This window comes from Leucopleurus acutus, assembly GCF_964270905.1.
Source record: "Leucopleurus acutus genome assembly, chromosome: 1".
In the NCBI taxonomy this organism is placed as follows: Eukaryota; Metazoa; Chordata; class Mammalia; order Artiodactyla; family Delphinidae; genus Leucopleurus; species Leucopleurus acutus.
In genome coordinates, this window is record NC_139142.1 from 34,159,958 (window position 1) to 34,180,121 (window position 20,164).

The following is a 20,164-nucleotide window of genomic DNA, read 5'->3' on the forward strand; positions in this document are numbered from 1 at the left end:
GAAAACTAGTTCCAGAGTTCACAGCTTTGAGTTGTCTATCTATCATCTTTAATACAGTTTAAACAAACAATTAAGGAAACACACCCTACATTTGTGCCAGTAGGGGGCACTCCCCCACTGTGAAGAATAAATTAAAACGTATTTGTGTTTCACCCAGAGGTTCCAACGGACTTGATTCTGGCAAAACTTGAAGACAAGGGTGGGTCATTTTAGATGTGTTGAAACCTTGAATGGCAGAGGATATAAACACAGCAAGAGAAAGTATTCAGTGACTTTTTAAATTTGAAATGTAATTTTACTTTTTATTTTTACATTACAATGTGCAGTGTTACATCTCAAAACAACAGAGTGCAGATACAGGCAGGATAAGAGTACAAAGGAGAATTAACAATAGATGTCAGAAAGGTTACCTTTATTAAGGCTAAATCCCTGGTTTAAATTTTCCACACACATTCACAGAATTACATTCAACTTATTCCTTAGGCCATGAGAAAAGGAAAAAAAAAAATCCAGACATTAGATTTTCATAGAAAGCAAATCTGGATTAATCTAAACACTATTCTCCTTTCTGTTTGTTCTGACTTAAGGAAATTTAGTAAAGGAAGATTATTTCCTTACTTGAACTAATGTACATTTCATTAGCGATTGGTATCATTCCTATAAGTGGTTAAGACCTCCCTCCACACTGGGGTCTCCAATCAGAACCACAGAGGGACAGGAAATGGAATTGGCCAGAGCGGTGTAGGGCACAACTAGGTGGAGAGCAAGGCTTTTTTCCATTTTCTTTCAAGGAAGTCAGCAACAACTCAGGTTTCACTTTGTAGGGACTATGTCGAATATCAGCACATCCATATCACCAGGATTGAGGAAAGTTGGGATATAAACATTTCTATCCCTCTACCACTGCTGATGAGGAAGGAGAAAAATATATAGGACTTAACTGATCCCCAAAATACCTCATCAGCTTAGATTTTCAAGAAGTATACTACGGCATAGCATGTGCCTCGGTAGGGGACTTGGACTTGCTTGTTAAAGCCATGCCTGAGTCTGCATAGCACATGGCCCTAGTGTTGGCCCTGTGGTCTACAGGTAACTCAGGGACTAGCGCGGCAGCCGCTTACTGACACCGCCTGAAATCTCATTCTAACTTGACTCAAACTGCAAACGTTTTAGATCGTAGGGTTGAAAATAGTTGTCAGTTATGATAAGCAGCTCACAAAACTCCACTGTCTACCACAGACTACCTTTCATTCCTAAAGAGAAAGTATACTGGAAAACTGAAAAGATTAAGTACTTACAGTGCCTTGTTTTCAGTGCTGAAAATCACTGTGACCTTTGCATTTTCCTGCCATAAACTGGAGTGTTTCAGACCTGAAGAGACAGTATGTATGGCATTCCTTACCTCAACCTAGGAATGTTACTTTCTTCCTAAGGAACATTATCTTGAAAGTATTTCCACACAAGATATATTCCACAGCCAACTTTGAGGCCATGTGAATTTCAACAGAAAAAGGCAGCATATAAACTGTCTAAAATTTGTTCAAATAATATTATGCAAAGGAGAAAAACTCAAGTATGTACATGACACTGAGACAAACTACTCATTAAAAACAGTTGCTTATGTTAAATTAAGTGACAATTCAGTATTATTCCAGTGTTTAGCTTTGGGAACAGGAATTGTAGCTAAAGTCACCATATAAATAAAATCAAGACATTCACATTTGAGGTTGTTTGTCACACATCACACCATCCCTTAAGCCTTGAAAATACTACAAATTAACTTTCCATGCCAATTACAGAAGTTGAATTTTAAAGCTACAAGCTATAGAGACAGTATGAAAGTTTCATTAGCTTAAATGTTTTATGATTTAGCTTGTTGCATTCTGATCATAAGAGGCAGACCTTATCAGGATAAAAACCTATTTCTATATGCTTAACTATTCCCCTGCAATGTTCTTTTCCTAAAATGTTCAAATGACTTTCAGGTCATCTTTTCCTTCTGATCTCAAAGTCAATTGTCATATCATTTCCCTCATATAATTTTATTCCAATGCTGAACAAGTGTAATCAATGACCATTTGTCAATCTATTAAATATTAGTATACAGTACAGCAACTATATTGATCACAAATTCCAGTTTATTACCTACATATATGGCACAGTCATCAAATTATACTGTGCTCATATATAAAAATGAAAAAACTGTCAAATGTGCTATGTCCTTTTATGCATGTAAAAAACTATTTGCATCATGAGGAAGAAACTTAACAGTCAACAGAGCTTATATCAATATCTGCCATTCGTAAAAATGTAACTTATACGTTCTATTGTACTATGCAGATCAGGAAAAGGGAGTAAAAGTTACCCAATCCGTTGCAACGATTAAAGAAAAAAATTCAGAAAATCATTATACCTTTAAAAAGATCAGCATATGTTGTACATGTTTTAGAGCAGAGTCTAAAACAGGTGTGACCGTTGCATAAACCTTTCACATGTGCAGTGAAGTCTGATCCACAAGTTTGGGCTAAAAAATTGGTGCTTCTAACGGAATGTTTTTATGAATTAAAAGACATACAAATGAATTCAAGCCTAACAGAGTAGCTCCAGACCAAAGTGGCACCATTTTTTTTTAAAGTAGTTCTGGTGACTAACCAAATACTGTTGTCTTGCCCAGTGCACAGAAGCAGTTTCCCTTCACCCACAAATTCCCATGAAGTCATTTAAGTTAACTGTTAAATAACATCAATATTTATTACTATGTGAGACATGGACCATTGTGTATACACACAAAAGTTTTTCATGGAAATATGACTAGGCAGAAAAGAGTTGGTTAGATGAAAACAGAATTAAAAGGTTTTTATGTGGATAAAATGGAACTGCTCTGTTGAAAACTTCCATTTAAAATCCCCAAATGAGGCAAGAACCTCTAAAGCCCATGTACAGAGAATAAAGAATGCTGTTAATGAATTGCCTAAGGGGATTTTCTTCTCACTAGTTCAAGATCTAAGAACAGGTCTACAATTTATACTGCCTGCCACCTTCTCAGAGACTTGCTCAGGTATCAGGGCTATCTTCCTATTGGCAGTTTGCCAGATCAAGTCCAATCATGCCACAGAATGGATGTTTCCTTCACCTCAGCCAAGTGGATGGCACCCACTGAGGTTCAGTATCAAGTTTGTTAATCAACCTAAGCAATTCCTGATAGGCTTTATCAAGATCCGAGTTCACAATTGCTGTGTCAAAGTAGTGGCCATTGTTCTGCTCCATCTCTCTAGTCTTCTCAATGATTTCTCTCAACTCTTCAGGCTGCAAAGAGAAGATAAAAATTATGAGGTAGGGGCTTCCCTGGTGGCGCAGTGGTTGAGAGTTCGCCTGCCAATGCAGGGGACAGGGGTTCGTGCCCCGGTCCGGGAAGATCCCATATGCCGCGGAGCGGCTGGGTCCGTGAGCCATGGCCGCTGAGCCTGCGCGTCCGGAGCCTGCGCGTCCGGAGCCTGTGCTCCGTCCGCAACGGGAGAGGCCACAACAGTGAGAGGCCCGCGTACCGCCAAAAAAAAAAAAATTAAGAGGTAGTCCATTCCTTACCAAAATATACAATGAGTCAGAGATGGCTGAAGAACAAGAAATGGCCTTAACACTGCTTTCCTTCTGTCTCTCAAAATACTCAGTCTCCAGTGTTCAACCCTACCCTGTCATGGCCACAGGGATTTCCTTTGCTCTGGTATCTTCAGCACTGACACTGCGAACCATTTGCAACTCAATATAACCTGTTTATACTGCTATTTAGGTTTTTATATATTTCTGTCTTACCCACAAGAAGAGGCTTCAAGAGCACAGAGTGTTACTTTGAATTCCCTACAGACGTTCGTTTTCAAACATTTCAGGGCACCATAACCTCTTCCTAAAAATAACATCTTCTGTAACAGTGAACCTTTCTGGCAGGACCTCAAGTGCCACCTGCTCTTGGCTCTTATAAAGAACCCCTGCCCTCTATATCTGTTGCAGAGTTAAAAAGAGTAAACATCATGAGAAAAGGATCAACAGAATGGGTACCTTTTTCTATGAAAACACTGCTGGAAATCCAAGATTTTAATTAATATATTTTTTGGGGGAAATAGCTTTTAAAATTGCTTCTCTGCTTTCAATACACAAAGGAGGTCTTCAAGATGCAAAAACAAGTATCCTAAGAAGAGTTTGGGAAGCCATATAGAGCAGGCTACTTTAAAATAATGCATAAAGGAAACAGCTGTTTCACAGATAAGCAGATGGCAAGGTTATATGCAAAACTTATCGAGAACCTTCTGATAATCAGGCACATGTATCCAAGAAAGTGAAACTGCCTCCAAATCACCCCTGTTGACGAAGAGAACTAATTAAATGTCCATATGTCTCAGACATAAAGGCCACACATCAATACTATATTGGACCCACAATACCAAACAATTTGTATTGTTCAACTGGTTGTACTTTTTTAACAGAAGGAAAACATTAAAAATATGACAGTGTATATATGTCCATGCCTCTCTCTCACTTTGTCCCAGCTTACCCTTCCCCCTCCCCATATCCTCAAGTCCATTCTCTAGTAGGTCTGTGTCTTTATTCCGTCTTACCCCTAGGTTCTTCATCACCCTTTTTTTCTTAGATTCCATATATATGTGTTAGCATACGGTATTTGTTTTTCTCTTTCTGACTTACTTCACTCTGTATGACAGACTCTAGGTCCATCCAACTCACTAGAGCCGCATAGCACAGGGAGATCAGCTCGGTGGTTTGTGACCACCTAGAGGGGTGGGATAGGGAGGGTGGGAGGGAGGGAGATGCAAGAGGGAAGAGATATGGGAACATATGTATATGTATAACTGATTCACTTTGTTATATAGCAGAAACACACCACTGTAAAGCAATTATACTGCAATAAAGATGTTAAAAAAAAAAAAAACCATAGTAGAAGAAAGTAGTTACAAATACCACCTATGACCATGTGACCAGTTAAAGAAATAAGGACTGTAGTTGTCATAAGTATTTCTTCATTATTTACTTCAGAATACATTTTTATTAAAATATCTTTGTTTTCTTCCCTCTCTTATTTCCTTATCATGTATGTAACATAAGATCATATATCATAGTGTTAAGTAGTATTAATTTTATATCACTGTCTTTAAGTTATGGGATATTAAAGATAAAAACAAACATAAGTCAAGGAAAAAAAATGACAGCTCTGGCTTGTCCTGAATTAGTTTCTTGTGTGGCCCTCTAATTTTCGTTCTGGAATGTTGTGCATCTGGCTCTGGTACACAGAATCCTTTGTTTCCCAGCAGGGACTCTACTACACCACTGTAACTGAACATACTGTGACATTCTGGTTAAAACTTATGTCTACTCAAAGCTGAAGATTATTGAAGGAACATTCTAGAATTCAAGGTAGACTCTAAACCTTGTGTTACTAGATTTGAAATATAAATGTTAAGCCCCACATCTTACATAGATTCACATGAATATCTAATCCACCTAGTTTTTCTTTATCAAATTTAAGTATTCATCTTTTGCCAAAATGACTTATTTACTTGGTAGTTTATGTTTTAATTTTTCAAATTACAATTCATGACGAAATTGAAACAAAATGTTTTTGCTCAAATATCTTTGGCCTGAAAAAATTATCTATAGGCAGAATTGACCATAATAGTTCATACTATTAGTTTACCACTCTCAAGCCCCCATTACAGCAGAACAGATTCACAGTACAATGAAATAACTGATTATTTAAATTTTGCATTTGGTGAGGAACACCATCACTTTCTCAGTTAGCACTATCTCACAGAGTTAAAATTGAGAATTTGTTTTTACTCAACACTTCTACTGTGTGATAAAACACTATTAAATACCAAAGAAGATAAAACATAAAAGGCAATCAGATACACCACCCTTTACCCAACAGCTGCAAAATATACATTCCTACTGGTGTGCAGGAACATGCACCAAGATAGAACAGATACTGGGTCATAAAATAAGACTCACCAAGATTTGAAAGACTGACATCTTACAGAGTATGTTCTCTTACCACAATGGAATTGTAGATCAATAAAATATTTTATAGATCTCCAACAGATGGGAATTAGATGCTTCTAAATAACCCATGGGTTAAAGAAAATGACAGAGGAAACTAGAAAATATTTCTAACAAAATGGTAATGAAAAATATAACCTTAATTTGTAGGATGCAACTAAAGAACTACTTAGAAGGAAATTTATAACTTTATATTAGAAAAGAAGAAAGGTTTAAAAATCATCTAATTTTCTTCAGAAACTAGAGCAAGTGCAAATTAAAGCCAAAGTAAGTATAAGAATAAAAATAAGTCAATTAAATGGAAAATAGTCAAACAATAAAGAAAATTAACAAAAATGTCTCCCAACTTAGTTCTTTTTCTAAAGTGTTTTGGTTATTCTTTAAAATTTCCATACAATTTTAAAATAATCTTTTCAATTTCCAGAGAAAAGCCCACTGGGATTTATTTTGCCCAGATAACAGGTTTCTTGAGATATAATTCATTTACAATTCACCCATTTAATGGTGAACTGGAAGCAATTCAATAGGGGATTCATACAATTTACCCACTTAAAATGTACAATTCAATAGTTTTTAGTATAGTCACAGAGGAGTTGTGCAATCAACACCACAATCAATTTCAAAACATTTTCATCACCCTCCATCCCCCCTCACCCCGCTCCCTCCAAAACCCCATAGTCATTGGCAGCCACTCCCCATTTTATCCCAACCCCCAGCCCTAGGAAACCACTAATCTACTTCAGGTCTGTATAGATTTGCTTATTCTGGACCTTCCAAATAATGGAATCATACAAAATATGGTCTTTTGTGACTGGGTTCTTTTACTTATGTTTTCAAGGTTCATCCATGTTGTACCATGTATCAGTACTTCATTCCTTTTAATGACCATTTTTCGAGAAAAGATAAAGCTACAGTAATCAAGACAATGTGATTCAGCATAAATACAGAATAGAGTCCAGAAATAATCCCTCCCCGCTACATATTTGGTCAAGTCATTTTTGACAAAGATGCCAATGTAATTCAATGGGAAAAAAAGGATAGCCTTTTTCAAGAAATGATACTAAAGCAATTGGATAGCCATGTGTGATTAAAAAAAAAACAAACCCTTACATCACACTAAAATAAAGATTAATTTGAGATAGATTATAGACCTTAAAGGGAAAGCTAATACAAGAAAGCTTTTAGAAGAAAATACAGAATAAATCTTTATAATCTTGGAGTAGGCAAGTTTTTTTAGACAATACACAAAAATCATTAACCATAAGAAAAATGAAAAAAATTATGCAGTTGACCCTTGAACAACACAGGTTTGAACTGTGTATACAGAGATGTTTTTCAATAAATAGAGTTCTACATGATCCATGGTTGGTTGAATCTGAAGACATGAAACTGTGGTATGGAAGGCCAAGTATGGGACTTAAGCATCCTCCATTTTAGTATCGCAGCAGGTGCTGAAACCAATCTCCCATGCATACCAAGGGACAGAGGTACTTCATTAAAAACAATTCTGATCTTCAAAAAATATGTTTTTAAATTACAAAGAGTTTGAAAAAATATTTATATCCAGAATATATAAAGTATTTTTACAATTCAACAAGAAAGCAACTCAATTAAAAAAAATAAAACTTGAGACATTTCACAAAAGAATTTGTCCAAATGACTACATGAAAAGATGCTATCATTAGTCATCAGGAAAATGCAAATGAAAACCACAACGGTAACACTTCACACCTATCAGAATGACTAAAAAGTTGTTACAAAACAACAGCAGCAAAAGTTGGTAAGGATGTAGAGCAAATGGAACCAAAGTGAGAGTGTAGAAAGGAAAACTGTTTATAAAATAGTTTTGTACTTTTTATACACTTAAAACATACACTTATCATTTTGATCCAGCAATTCAAGAAAAATGAAAACATATGTCCACCAAAAAACTATGAATGTTTAGAGCTGCTTTAGTCACCAGCTCAAAATTGGAAACAACCCTAATGTTTTTTAACTGGTGAATGGACAAATTGTGATATATTTAGATCATGGTACACAACTCAGCAATAAGATATGAACTACTGTTAGATGCAACATAGATGAATCTTAAAAACATTATACTTATCAAAAGCTAGATACAGGACTTCCTTGGTGGCGCAGTGGTTAAGAACCCACCTGCCAATGCAGGGGACACGGGTTCGAGCCCTGGTCCAGGAAGATCCCACATGCCACAGAGCAACTAAGCCCGTGTGCCACAACTGCTTAGCCTGCACTCTAGAGCAAGCGAGCCACAGCTACTGAGCCCACGTGCCACAGGTGCTGAAGCTCTAGCGCCTAGAGCCCATGCTCTGCAACAAGAGAAGCCACCGCAATGAGAAGCCCACACACCTCAACGAAGAGTGGCCCCCACTCACTGCAACTAGAGAAAGCCCGCGTGCAGCAATGAAGACCCAACACAGCCAAAAATGAATAATTAATAAATAAATTTATTTTAAAAAAAGCTAGATACAAATTTAAACTTACTTATAAATGGTTATAAACTTAAACTTATAAATGGTTTCCATTTATATGAACTTCCAGAACAGACAAATCTATAGCGACAGAAAGTAGGTAAGTGGTTACCTAGGAAAGAGTGGAGGGGTATTAACTTTAAAGGGGCATGAGAGAACTTTTCTAGAGTGATGCAAATGTTCTAAATGTTGATTGGCATGGTGGTTTCACAGGTACACATTTTGCCAAAACTCACTAAATTATACAATTAAAATGCATGCATGTAAAGTAATCTCAATAAAGTTAATTTTTTAAAATTAGAAAACTATAATTAGAAAATCAAGCACATTGTATACTGCTAAAACATTGTGGTAACTGATTAAGTTCCTGCTTTAAAAGCATGTATATAGTTGACCCTTGAACAACACAGGCTTGAAATGCACAGTTCACTTGTACACAGATTTTTTTCAATAGTTAATACTACAGTACTACACTGTCTGCAGTTGGTTGAATCTGAGGATGTGGAACTGCAGATATGGAGGGCCAACTATAAGTTACACACAGATTTTCAACTGTATGGAGGTTTTGGTGCCCAAACCCCACATTGTTCAAGGGTCAACTGTTAATAGGTATTCTTTCTAGGACTCACTCAATCTGAATTAAAAATAAAGTAGGTAAAAATATTTTAAATATTAAATATTACAATTAAATATTAAAATATCAAAAATAAAATAGGTAAAAAAATTCCATGAGAGCCCTGGCAGAGACCACCAACCAAAAGAAAGTTGCTTAACATGTTTTGGAACGGCATGTGGCCCTTGGCATGCTATCAAATTCTTGCTGGAGAAGAATAACCTAACAAAAAATAAGTGTGCATGTCAGAAAATAGAAAATTAGGTTGAACAAGTAAAATGGAGTCCATTTTGGTCCTTTATGTGCATTCCTCTCCTAGAACCACTACAGTATTTCTGGTCTACCAAAGTAGTTAACTGGGCACCAAGTTTCATAGACTGTCAATCTAGTTTTCCTTATTATATGTGATCCTCCTCAAGAACAGCCAGCGAACATGTCTCATATTTTTTTTTGAATTTTATTTTAGTTTTTTAATACAGCAGGTTCTTATTATCTATTTTATACATATTAGTGTCTATATGTCAATCCCAATCTCCCAGTTCATCCCACAACCACCACCTCCCCCACTTTATGTCTCAGATTTCTTTTGTATCATCTCAAGTGCTTAGGACAGCAGATACTCTGACCCTACTTATTTATGAACTTGCACTTGTGTTGCAAAAATGAAAAAGGAGTGAAACACTACTTTAACCAGCTGGCCTACTTAGCCTAAATAAAGCAACCAGAATTATGCTCAACACAAAGGATGGGAAAGTCCCTGATGTCGAAGACACTGAAAAATACCACCTTCACATACAGACTGAATAACAAATGTAAGTAGACCCAGAGAAGAAAAAGATACCTTGGGGAGGAAAAAAGAGGGCTGGTGGGTGTGGTGAATAGTCAAGAATCAAAGACTTTTGAGGAGATTTTAGGGAGGAATATTATTATGTGTTTTTATGGCTTTTAAGGAGATTTAAAGGCATAGCAAATGAAATGAGATCTAAGTGATTCCTTTGTAAAATAGAAATTTTTAGGAAATTGGCAAAAAACAAGGAAGAGTATTTGTTACTTTGATATAGCATGTCACTTGACAGTTTTCATTTCATACATTTAAATAAAATGTCAATGCTTTCTGATTAATATATCAATATATTATCATTTAATTTTTAGTACTGTTTGGTATAATATGGACTACCTCAACCACATCCAGCATCTAAAATAATTAGCTGCCTGGGGCCTAGAGTCCTGGGCGGCTGCTGAGAGGGCCTTCCTGGCCTGTTGGTGCCTGTGGGATGCTGCAGGCTTCTCCTGGGCGTCCAGTCCTGGTTGGCTGCGTGTAATGGCCTGCAGGGCTCTGAGTGGGCAGTGCCCTACACCAGCGATAGCCTTAAAGGGAGGAGAACTCGTCAGGGATGACACTGTGCGGGTTAATTTGGGAAGTGATGGTTAAAGTTTCTGGCTTTAGACTCCTTATTTATGTTGTTAATTTTGATGGGGGTAGAGATGGAAGCTGGTCCCGTTAACAACGAGTTCTCAGTCTGGAGAGGAAAACAAATCAAGGTGAACTAAAGAAAATGAGTCTTTCCCTAAAAGAAACAGAAGATGGGGAAGATGAGATGTCAGAAGATAATGACAATGGCAGCAGAGATGAGGCTGTCGTCCCTAAGAATGGTAGGAAGGTTGCTACTGCTCCCGGAAATAAAATCGAAAAAAAATGTTTCTGGCTCCCATGTTTGCTGAGAAATTAATATCACCACACAGGAGGGGAGCCACAGGGGCCAATTTGCCAAAAGACAGGAGGAGTGCCAAGCTCAAGGACCATGAGAAGAGACATGAGAACTCGGAGGAGGATGAAGAGCCTACGAAGAAAGCACCTGATAAACAGAGAAGGAAATGACCAAACAGAAGGCTTCCGCTGAAACCAAAAAACAGAAATTAGAAGGAGATTTGGTTAGTGAATTTTAAATCTGCTGATGACCAGGAAAAAGCCCTGGAACTCAGTGAAACAAAGGTCCTTGGATACGAAACTAAATTGAAGAAACCAAAGGGAAAGGAAACAAAGAAAGATCGAAATGCCAAAACACTTTTGATCAAGAACCTGCCTGACAAAGTCACTCAGCATGAATTAATAGAAGTGTTTTAGGATGCTTTTCAAATCAGATTGGTGAGCAAGGATAGGATGAGTGAAAGGATCGCCTATATTGACTTCAAGTCACAGGCCGATGCACAGCGAGCCTTGGAAGAGAAGCAAGGAACAGAGATCGGTGGGCTTGCTGTAGTTCTGGACCTTGTTGGAGAAAAAAGCCAAGGCCAAGATGAAAGAGATGGAAAAAAGAGCACTTGGAGAATGGGAAAACGAAAGAATAAGAAAGCCATGCATTTCAAGAAAAATGTGAGAGAGTGTATTTCTTTGTGGAGGTAAAGAATGTTCCTACATGTTTAATATGCAAACAAAGCCTGTCTGTGTCGAGAGAATGTAACCTAACACACCATTAGGAAAGCCACCATCATAGGAACCACGATGGATTTACAGAAAAGATGTGTGACAGAAAATTCAACAAACTGAAAAAAAGACTGAAATTTCAACATGATTTGCTTTTGAACGTGGATAAAATAAGTGATGCTGCCATGAAATGTAGTTATGTATTAAGTGAGAAAATTGCCTGGTCAGCAAAACCTCTTGCAGATGGCGAGTTTATCAAAGACTGTCTGTTGAGCGCAGCAGAAATCATGTGCCCTGAACAGACATGCATTTGCCAACATAAGACTAACTGGTAATGTTGTTGCCCAGCATGTTAACAATACGACTGAGAACTTGCAGGACAAGTTGCAAGAAAAAGCTGAATCATTTGTGGCTTTTTTCCATTTAGCTCAGGAAGGTGTGGATGGAAATAACACCCCCCCACGTAGCTGTATTTATTCATGGTGTCAATGAAACTTTTGATGTGATCAAAGAACTTCTGGACATGGTTCCCATAACAGGCACAACATCAGGAAATAGTTTTACGTGTTGAGAAAAGTCTTAAAAAAATTTAACGTGGACTGGTCAAAGTTGGTAAGTATTAGCACAGATGGTGACTCTGTGATGGTTAGTGTTAAAGAACTAGTTACAAAACTGAAATCTAAAGTGTCAGGGCTTTGCCAAGACAAGGAACTTAAGTCTCTGCACGGTCTCATTCTCCAGGAGACACTTTGTGCTAAAAGATTAAAAATGGATCACGTCATGGACATAGTTTATACCATAACCTGGATACACTCCCATGGCTCGGACCACAGAAATCGGTGCTGTGTTTAATCAGTTAGACACACAATATGGAAACATGTTCTGCTCTATGGAACTTAAGTGGCTGAATTGTGGTGTAGTCCTAAGGCAGCTTTTTGAACAGTTGGAGGAAACTGACTTTTTCACGTCTTCTAGAGGAAAATCTGAGCCTCAGCTTACGAGCAAAGATTGGCTCAGAGACTTAACCTTTTTGGTTGACATTATTATATCTAAACATGCTGGATATTTCTCTGCAAAGGCGTTCACAAGTGGTGACACAAATGTATGATTCAGTTGGCTCATTCCTAGTGAAATTTTGTCTTTGGTAGACTCATTTGGGAAGGAACAACCTGGCCCACTTTCCTACGATGAAATTAGTTTTTGAAAATGAAAATGACAGCCTGAACTACATTCCCCAAATTAAAGAGTTGAAGACTCAATTCCAAAAAACGTTCTCTGACTTTTCCAACTTTATGAGAATGAACTAATCTTGTTTAGTTCCCCTTTCTCAATTAGTATTAATAATGTGAATAAAGAGCTACAAATGGAAGTTACTGAATTGCAGGTCAACACTATACTGAAAGCCAAATATGATAACGTTGGAATCCCAGAATTCTACAGATATCTTGGGAGGTTACCCTAAATATAAAAACCATTATGCAAAGGTTCTGTCCATGTTTGGAAGTACTTATGTTTGTGAGCAGCTATTTTCTGCTATGAAACTAAAGAAAACTAAGTGTTACTCAAAGTTAAAGGATTCAAAGATGAATTCTCTGCTGCATGTTGCAACACAAGATTCACAACCTCATGCTGTTTGATATCTTGGGGCACAGGAAAGGAATGCCAGATTTTGAATTTCAAATCTGAGGAGTAATATATTATGGAACTTTGAATAATTATTTATATTTCCAAATTATATTTTTTCAATGCCAAATTTAAAGTACAATCTCTGGCATCATATGTTTGTACCTTATAACATATAAAATAAAATTTGACTATATTCTGGCAAAAAAAAAATAATAACTAAAAACATTTTTCCATTTCAGATCATACAAAAAGATCAAAGGCAGAAGACAAACAGAACATAAAACTTCAATGAGAAAAAAGAAGAGAAAAGCAAGAGGACTCAAGTTTGGCTCCTTGCATATGTGGAATATCTGCAGATAAAAGTGGGTAATCCCTAAGAATCTGCTGAGAATATTTGGTGTGGGGGGAGGGTGTTACCTAATCCTTGTTAGAAATAACATAGATCTGTGTGAAGAAGGGTAAGGAAGTTTTAAGAAATGCCAAAGGTGTATGTATTACTGTATGTATATATGGTAGGAATACATAAAAATGTATGTATTCCTACCATACATTTGGAGTGATAATAGAGAATGTATGCAGAACAACAAGAGAAGCCCCCTGCTTTGGAGAGCTGCTGAAGTCCAACCAGAGGCAACTGTGGCAGTTTTGGGAAAGTGATATGGCAGAAAGAATAATCCGTTTGAAAGCCTAAGCTGATGTAGTTTTTTTTTTTTTTTTTTTTTGCGGTACGCGGGCCTCTCACTGTTGTGGCCTCTCCCGTTGCGGAGCACAGGCTCCGGACGCGCAGGCTCAGCGGCCATGGCTCACGGGCCCAGCCGCTCTGCGGCATGTGGGATCTTCCCGGACCGGGGCACGAACCTGTGTCCCCTGCATCGGCAGGCGGACTCTCAACCACTGAGCCAGCAGGGAAGCCTGATGTAGTTTTTAAGCACTGTGACATATTAAGCCATGACTGTTTCATGTTACTTTCAATGGAATAGTATGACAGTATAATAACTTTACCTTTGGATTCTTGCCCTCTTTGGCCAATAATGCCCGAAGTCTTTCTTGTGAAGGAGGTGCAATGAAGATAATATATGGTTTCAAGTCTGAGTTCCGGAGAGTCTTCAATGACTGTAAAGAAAAGATAGATCTTAACCATTCAATATAAGAATATATTGTGTACCTATAACACACACAGAATATTGGCTTACTCTTTATATGTAATGAAATAAAATTAATGAAGAATTACAACTATGTGATGATAAAATACCCTGCTAATAAGATCACACACAGATTAAAATAACCATATTAAAAATCCATTTTGAAGGAATTACAAATGAGCAGTCACCTTACCATGTGCCAGGGTCTAAATGCAAAAAGAATCAGAGAAAAACTTCACATACACATACAAAAGAAAATTCTGGAAAAGCACATCCAAGAAGAAAAAGCATACTGTCTGAATTAAGAGACTGTGGTTTTCACCTTGCCTTTGCATGAATGTGTGTCCCTAAATTGAAGCACTCTACAAAAATGGGGATTATAGGGACATGTCCTTTTCTATCTTAAAAACAGTAATTAAGACAATATGCTTAACTACTCTAAGTTCTTTGGTAAATTTGTTAGCCAAAATAATATAAAGAATTCTGAAGGAATTTAGTAAAAACATCAATCCTTCTCTTAAGTCTGATATTTATAGTTGAAACAGCAGAGACTAATAAGCTCTTTTGTTCACTAAAAAATAAAGAAAACCTAATTACTATTTCAGGAAAGCCATTTTGGAATCAATTCTCTCTCTCTCTCTCTCTCTCTTCTTTTTTTAAATAAATTTATTTATCTTTGGCTGCGTTGGGTCTTTGTTGCTGTGCGCGGGCTTTCTCTAGTTGTGGTGAGCAGGGGGCACTACTCTTCGTTGTGGCGCGCGGGCTTCTCATTGCGGTGGCTTTTCTTGTTGCGGACCACGGGCTCTAGGCACATGGGCTTCAGTAGTTGTGGCACACGGGCTCAGCAGTTGTGGTTCATAGGCTCTAGAGCGCAGGCTCGGTAGTTGTGGTGCACGGGCTTAGTTGCTCCGCGGCATGTGGGATCTTCCCAAACCAGGGCTTGAACCCGTGTCCCCTGCACTGGCAGGCGGATTCTTAACCCCTGCGCCACCAGGGAAGTCCCTCAATTCTCTTTCATATACCATCTCTTTAATGACCACTACCTACCTCTCGTGAGTTGACATACACAGTAGGTTCCACGACATTAAGGAAAGTTTTATGCTAAAGCTGTACAATGTACAAAAAGAAAAAAAATTCACAAACACAATCTTAAAAATCCCAAATTTCTAAAATTATTTTATTTTTAATGGAAATCTAAAAAGCAACTTTTAGTAATTTTTGAAGGTTTTCTTTTGTATGACAGATAATAGAACAGTGGACATTTCGTTAGATACAACCCAGCACTCATAATGATACTTACTAATACTTGAACTACGTCATTTAAAACCATAAAAATGACCTCTAATTATTCTAATTTTTCTCATATAAGAATCAGGAAAGGGAAATTCTTTTATAACCTTTAAAATACTAAAGTACTATACCAGCACTACAGTTACTGTATTTTAAGTTTCAGAAAACATGTACATGTGTATATGTAAGTATGGAATATATGTATTTTCCCCTCAGAGGAAACTGAAAGAGATTTAGCAACCTAAATTCGTAGGGAATCAGTGTGAAAAAACTGTATGAGAACTTAATTAGGTTCTGTGGTTCTTGGACCAAAATACAGTTCCCACTAAAAATTACTCTGTGAAAAATGTCCTCAAGTTCAACACCCTAAACCAAAATAGTTTTTACCTGTGTACGAAGACTTAAAAGACATATTTTGCCCGAGTTGATCACTTGCCGTACAGAATCTATGCTGGTTCCATACAAATTTTTCTCAAATTCACCATGCTCAATGAACTTTCCAGCTGCTACGTCTGCCTCAAATGCCTGCCGTGAAACAAAGTGGTAATCTCTACCGGCTACTTCATGGTCTCGCCGACTCCGAGTTGTATCTAGGCAAACAAAATCAGGTAAAAATAATGGACGTGGATCAGAGTAAGGATGAGGGATAATTCTGTTAGTGAGAAAAAATGTTTATTTTGTAATACAAATTTAAAAATAATGAATTAAGGAAATGTTAGACCCCCATGTGTTTAATTTAACATTGACTGGTTTTATTTCTAGATTGAGAAATGAGCAAAACTGTGTTTTTACTATCTTAATAACCATTACCTTTAATATGTTTTATGCTTACACTCCAAATTACTTCATCTTGCATTTCATTTAAAATACTGTCACTCTGGGGACCTCCCTGGTGGCACAGTGGTTAAGAATCTGCTTGCCAATGCAGGGGACACGGATTTGAGCCCTGGTCTGGGAAGATCCCACATGCCGTGGAGCAACTAAACCCATGCGCCACAACCTACTGAGCCTGCACTCTAGAGCCCACAAGCCACAACTACTGAGCCCGCGTGCCACAACTACTGAAGCCCACGTGCCTAGAGCCCTTGCTCTGCAACAAGAGAAGCCACCGCAATGAGAAGTCCACGCACTGCAACAAAGAGTAGCCCCTACTTGCTGCAACTAGAGAAAGCCCACGCGCAGCAACGAAGACCCCATGCAGCCAAAAATAAATATAAATAAATAAATTTTAAAAGTAAAATAAAATACTATCACTCAGTTTTTCCATAAGATTAGGTACTATACAATCTTTAAACAGAACTTCTGTATTCAGAAATTAGGTCTAAATTAGGTCTAAATTTCTATCTTCTGCATCAGTTAAAAAAAACAGGAGCTGATTCCATACTGAGCACGGCATTGTAAGAGGCCCAAATTGAAATTCATTTAGAAAGTAATTAGTACCATACTCTTAGAGAAAATGTATATTTATCAAGAGTGACTATCTTTAATAGCAAATTCTCAAAAGATTTGGTTAAAACAAAGTTCCTCTTTCTTGGACAACACTCTTTTGATGAAATGGGTGAAAAACTTCCCTACACAGTTAGGTTCTAAGGTAGTAAGCTGAAAAGCACAGGAAAATGGGAATGCATCCAAACTTACGAGGAACTGCAGATGCAAAGCGGTCTTTCTCTTTGTTCATGAGCCTCTGACGCAATTCATTCTGGCCACAGTTCTGTGGACCAATCAAAATGATAGGTCTTTTCCTATTTGCTGGCTGATGATAAAGTGACATTTCCTCATAAGTTAAGATCTCTTCATTGTCATAATCTTTGAAAAAGAAAAAGTTAAGCCCTTCAGACAGAATTATTGCCATGTAATAAATATATACTCATAGATCTTTCAAAAAATTGAAAAAAAGCACAAGTTATTATCATTAAAAATGCTTAACTTTTGGGATCAAGACAGTAATATGGAAAATCATGAGTATTTTCCCATGTCATTATATCCTTGCCAGGATTATGAAAATAAATCAAATAATATATTAATCCTTCTAGAAATGTTTATTGCTTCTCATTTCATACTGTGTTTGAATGTTTAATACAATATAACTATACTGATTCATATCAAATAGCTAGTTTGCAGCCAATACTTTGACAGAGGGTGAGGCACCAAGGCATAAACTAATGAGAATAATATCTGTCATTTTTGTAAAATGGGGATACTAATACTTTAACTAGAGGGTTGGTTTAAGGAGAAGACAATGTATATGCTGCAAACAATACCTGGCATAGACAAACATTTACAAATAGTGCTGCAACTAGTGTTATCAGAGAAAGCTGGAATACTTTTCTGTGATCATATAACTTGAAAACACAGCACATCTATGCTATCCAACTTTCTACACTTATGTTTACTTTATCCTGGAATACTAATACTAACCTGAGATCATGATTCAAGAAGAGGTATAAATTATAACAGGTGGGGTAACATTCCTAAAGCCCATAATCCAGATGAAATCAGAGCTGTCAAGTGGTAAGAACAAAGGCAGACAACTAGTGACCTGCTATCTTCTCAATCATATTACTTCACCTAACTGGGTAAGAGCATCAGATGTGTAGTCAGACCGTCAGCTATAAGTTCCATGGGGGCAGGGGACCATCTTAATCTTGTCAGTGCTTAGCACAGAGCACAGAGCAGGAACTCAAACTCTAGTTGTTTAAACTCCAACTCAACCATGTATTAGCTGTAAGAACTTAAGCAGGCCACTTTCATATCTGAACTTGAATTCATTAATCTGTAATCTCAAGGAATTTATTTTGAGAACTAAATGGATGAAGGTTACTGCCCCTGGAACAGAAGTTATTATAAATGATAGTTATTAATAAAAATGTTAATTATGATAACAGCACTATGAGCAGAAATGTAATTCCTTCCCTTCTCAAAACGCTTTTCCCTCTGAAAAATCTAAGTTCCTTCTTCTAACATGTACAGACTGTGGAAGCATTTTGATTCACAGACGTAGATATATCATAATATAACAGCTATTAGAGCTGAACCAGTTAATTTTAGTGTATTTCAAAAGATAAAGAAACAGATATTAATCACTTATCCAAGTATAGAGGAAAAGATTAAAATTCCAATAAATCTTCTTAGCTACATAATCTATCAATTAGCATTAAGGATGTTTATTTTGGGAAAAAAGATTTATTATAGTAGATGGAATCTCAGGTTTAGTTTTATATCAAATTTTCCAATAATCTATAACATTTTATTTTCACTAGTTCAATTTATGCCACTTAAGAAATTTTCAAGGTATTGAGAGAATAAAAATAAGCCTTATAAATTGTGTAAGAAGTTAAAGACTCCCTTTGCTTTATTATTTGGCTTGTTTCTAATGTGAATTAAAGAAGGGGTAGCAAATTCTAAAGCCCATAAGGACCAACCAAGAAGGTAATGAAAGCACTAAATCAGGCTGGGTTTACAAAAAATTGGATGTGGCGGAGACTGCTGAACTAAGTAGGTACCCAGTATAAAGGCAAAAGCATATCACTCAGGTCCAGCAGACCAGTGTCACGGGGGAATATGAGCCCAGTGTTATTTGAGCTTTTGATTTTAAGAGAAGCTACAACTTAAAATTTTTTTAATCTTAACAATAAATTAAAATAGAACAGAAAACTCTCCTGTGTGCCTGACTCAGTCAGCAGGCTCTATGCAATGGCTTGCCTTGGTGACATGAGTTACTGTAGACAAAATGTTCATTTTTTACTTAAAATACAGCTATATTGTTAGAATTTGTTAGAAACATGTATAAATTTTGCAAATAAAGAGTTTAAGTAGGAAAAAATTTATGAGGAAACTATCAATATAACACTGTACATGCTAAATTGTACTCTAATTTTTATACCAGTTTTTCTCAGAATTTAAAACTGTGCATTCCTCATAGGATTCCAAAAGAAAATAATTTCTGCTAAATGGCTTTATTAAGCACACATGTTACATTAAGAGGCCAAGACCAGAAATAAAATTCCCTGAAAATATCAATTTAATTTCTTTCAAGTGTTAGATATGGACCTCTTTCGGATATAAATACAACTATATCTGAGAGTGGAACTTACCATCATTTTTATTGGCATTATATAAAACCTTTTTCCTCTTCTTTTTATTCTTCTTTGCACACCATAGTTTTCCTGTTGAGAATAAAAAACGTAAGTATAAATGTGGTATTTGTTTCCTTGAATAAAGCTACATATTTCAAATAGAAGAACTCAAATAGTTTTAAATTTAAATTTATAGACACATGTTACATTGTTCATAGAAGAACTATTTTTCAGAGAAGTAGTTATAATTTTCCATTAATCTCACATCACAGATAGATAATCTTTAATACTTAAATCCTCTCCTTCCTTTACAGTCCTAAGGTAATCAGTTTTGCTTCTCACATCACTCTTGCCATGAATACCTCTTTCTTGACAGTTATATGTAAATCTAAACCTGATTCCAGATGAAGACCCAAGAAACCTCAATGTCAAATATA

The 20,164-nt window shown here is 36.7% G+C and overlaps 1 protein-coding gene across 2 annotated transcripts in view; it reads right to left on the reverse strand.

Annotated features, from left to right (window-relative positions):
* Window positions 1-243: 243 nt before the first annotated feature.
* The window catches only part of PALS1 (protein associated with LIN7 1, MAGUK p55 family member), a 103,581-nt gene continuing 83,660 nt past the window's right edge, over window positions 244-20,164 (reverse strand). For both annotated transcript variants that reach the window (XM_082854502.1, XM_082854501.1), the window contains exons 11-15: window positions 19,746-19,817; window positions 17,290-17,457; window positions 16,039-16,241; window positions 14,222-14,332; window positions 244-3,306 (exon numbers count right to left, since the gene is read on the reverse strand). In XM_082854502.1, coding sequence (XP_082710628.1) covers window positions 3,130-3,306; window positions 14,222-14,332; window positions 16,039-16,241; window positions 17,290-17,457; window positions 19,746-19,817 — 731 coding nt within the window. In that variant the 3' untranslated portion in view covers window positions 244-3,129. The remainder of the gene's footprint in view (window positions 3,307-14,221; window positions 14,333-16,038; window positions 16,242-17,289; window positions 17,458-19,745; window positions 19,818-20,164) is intronic.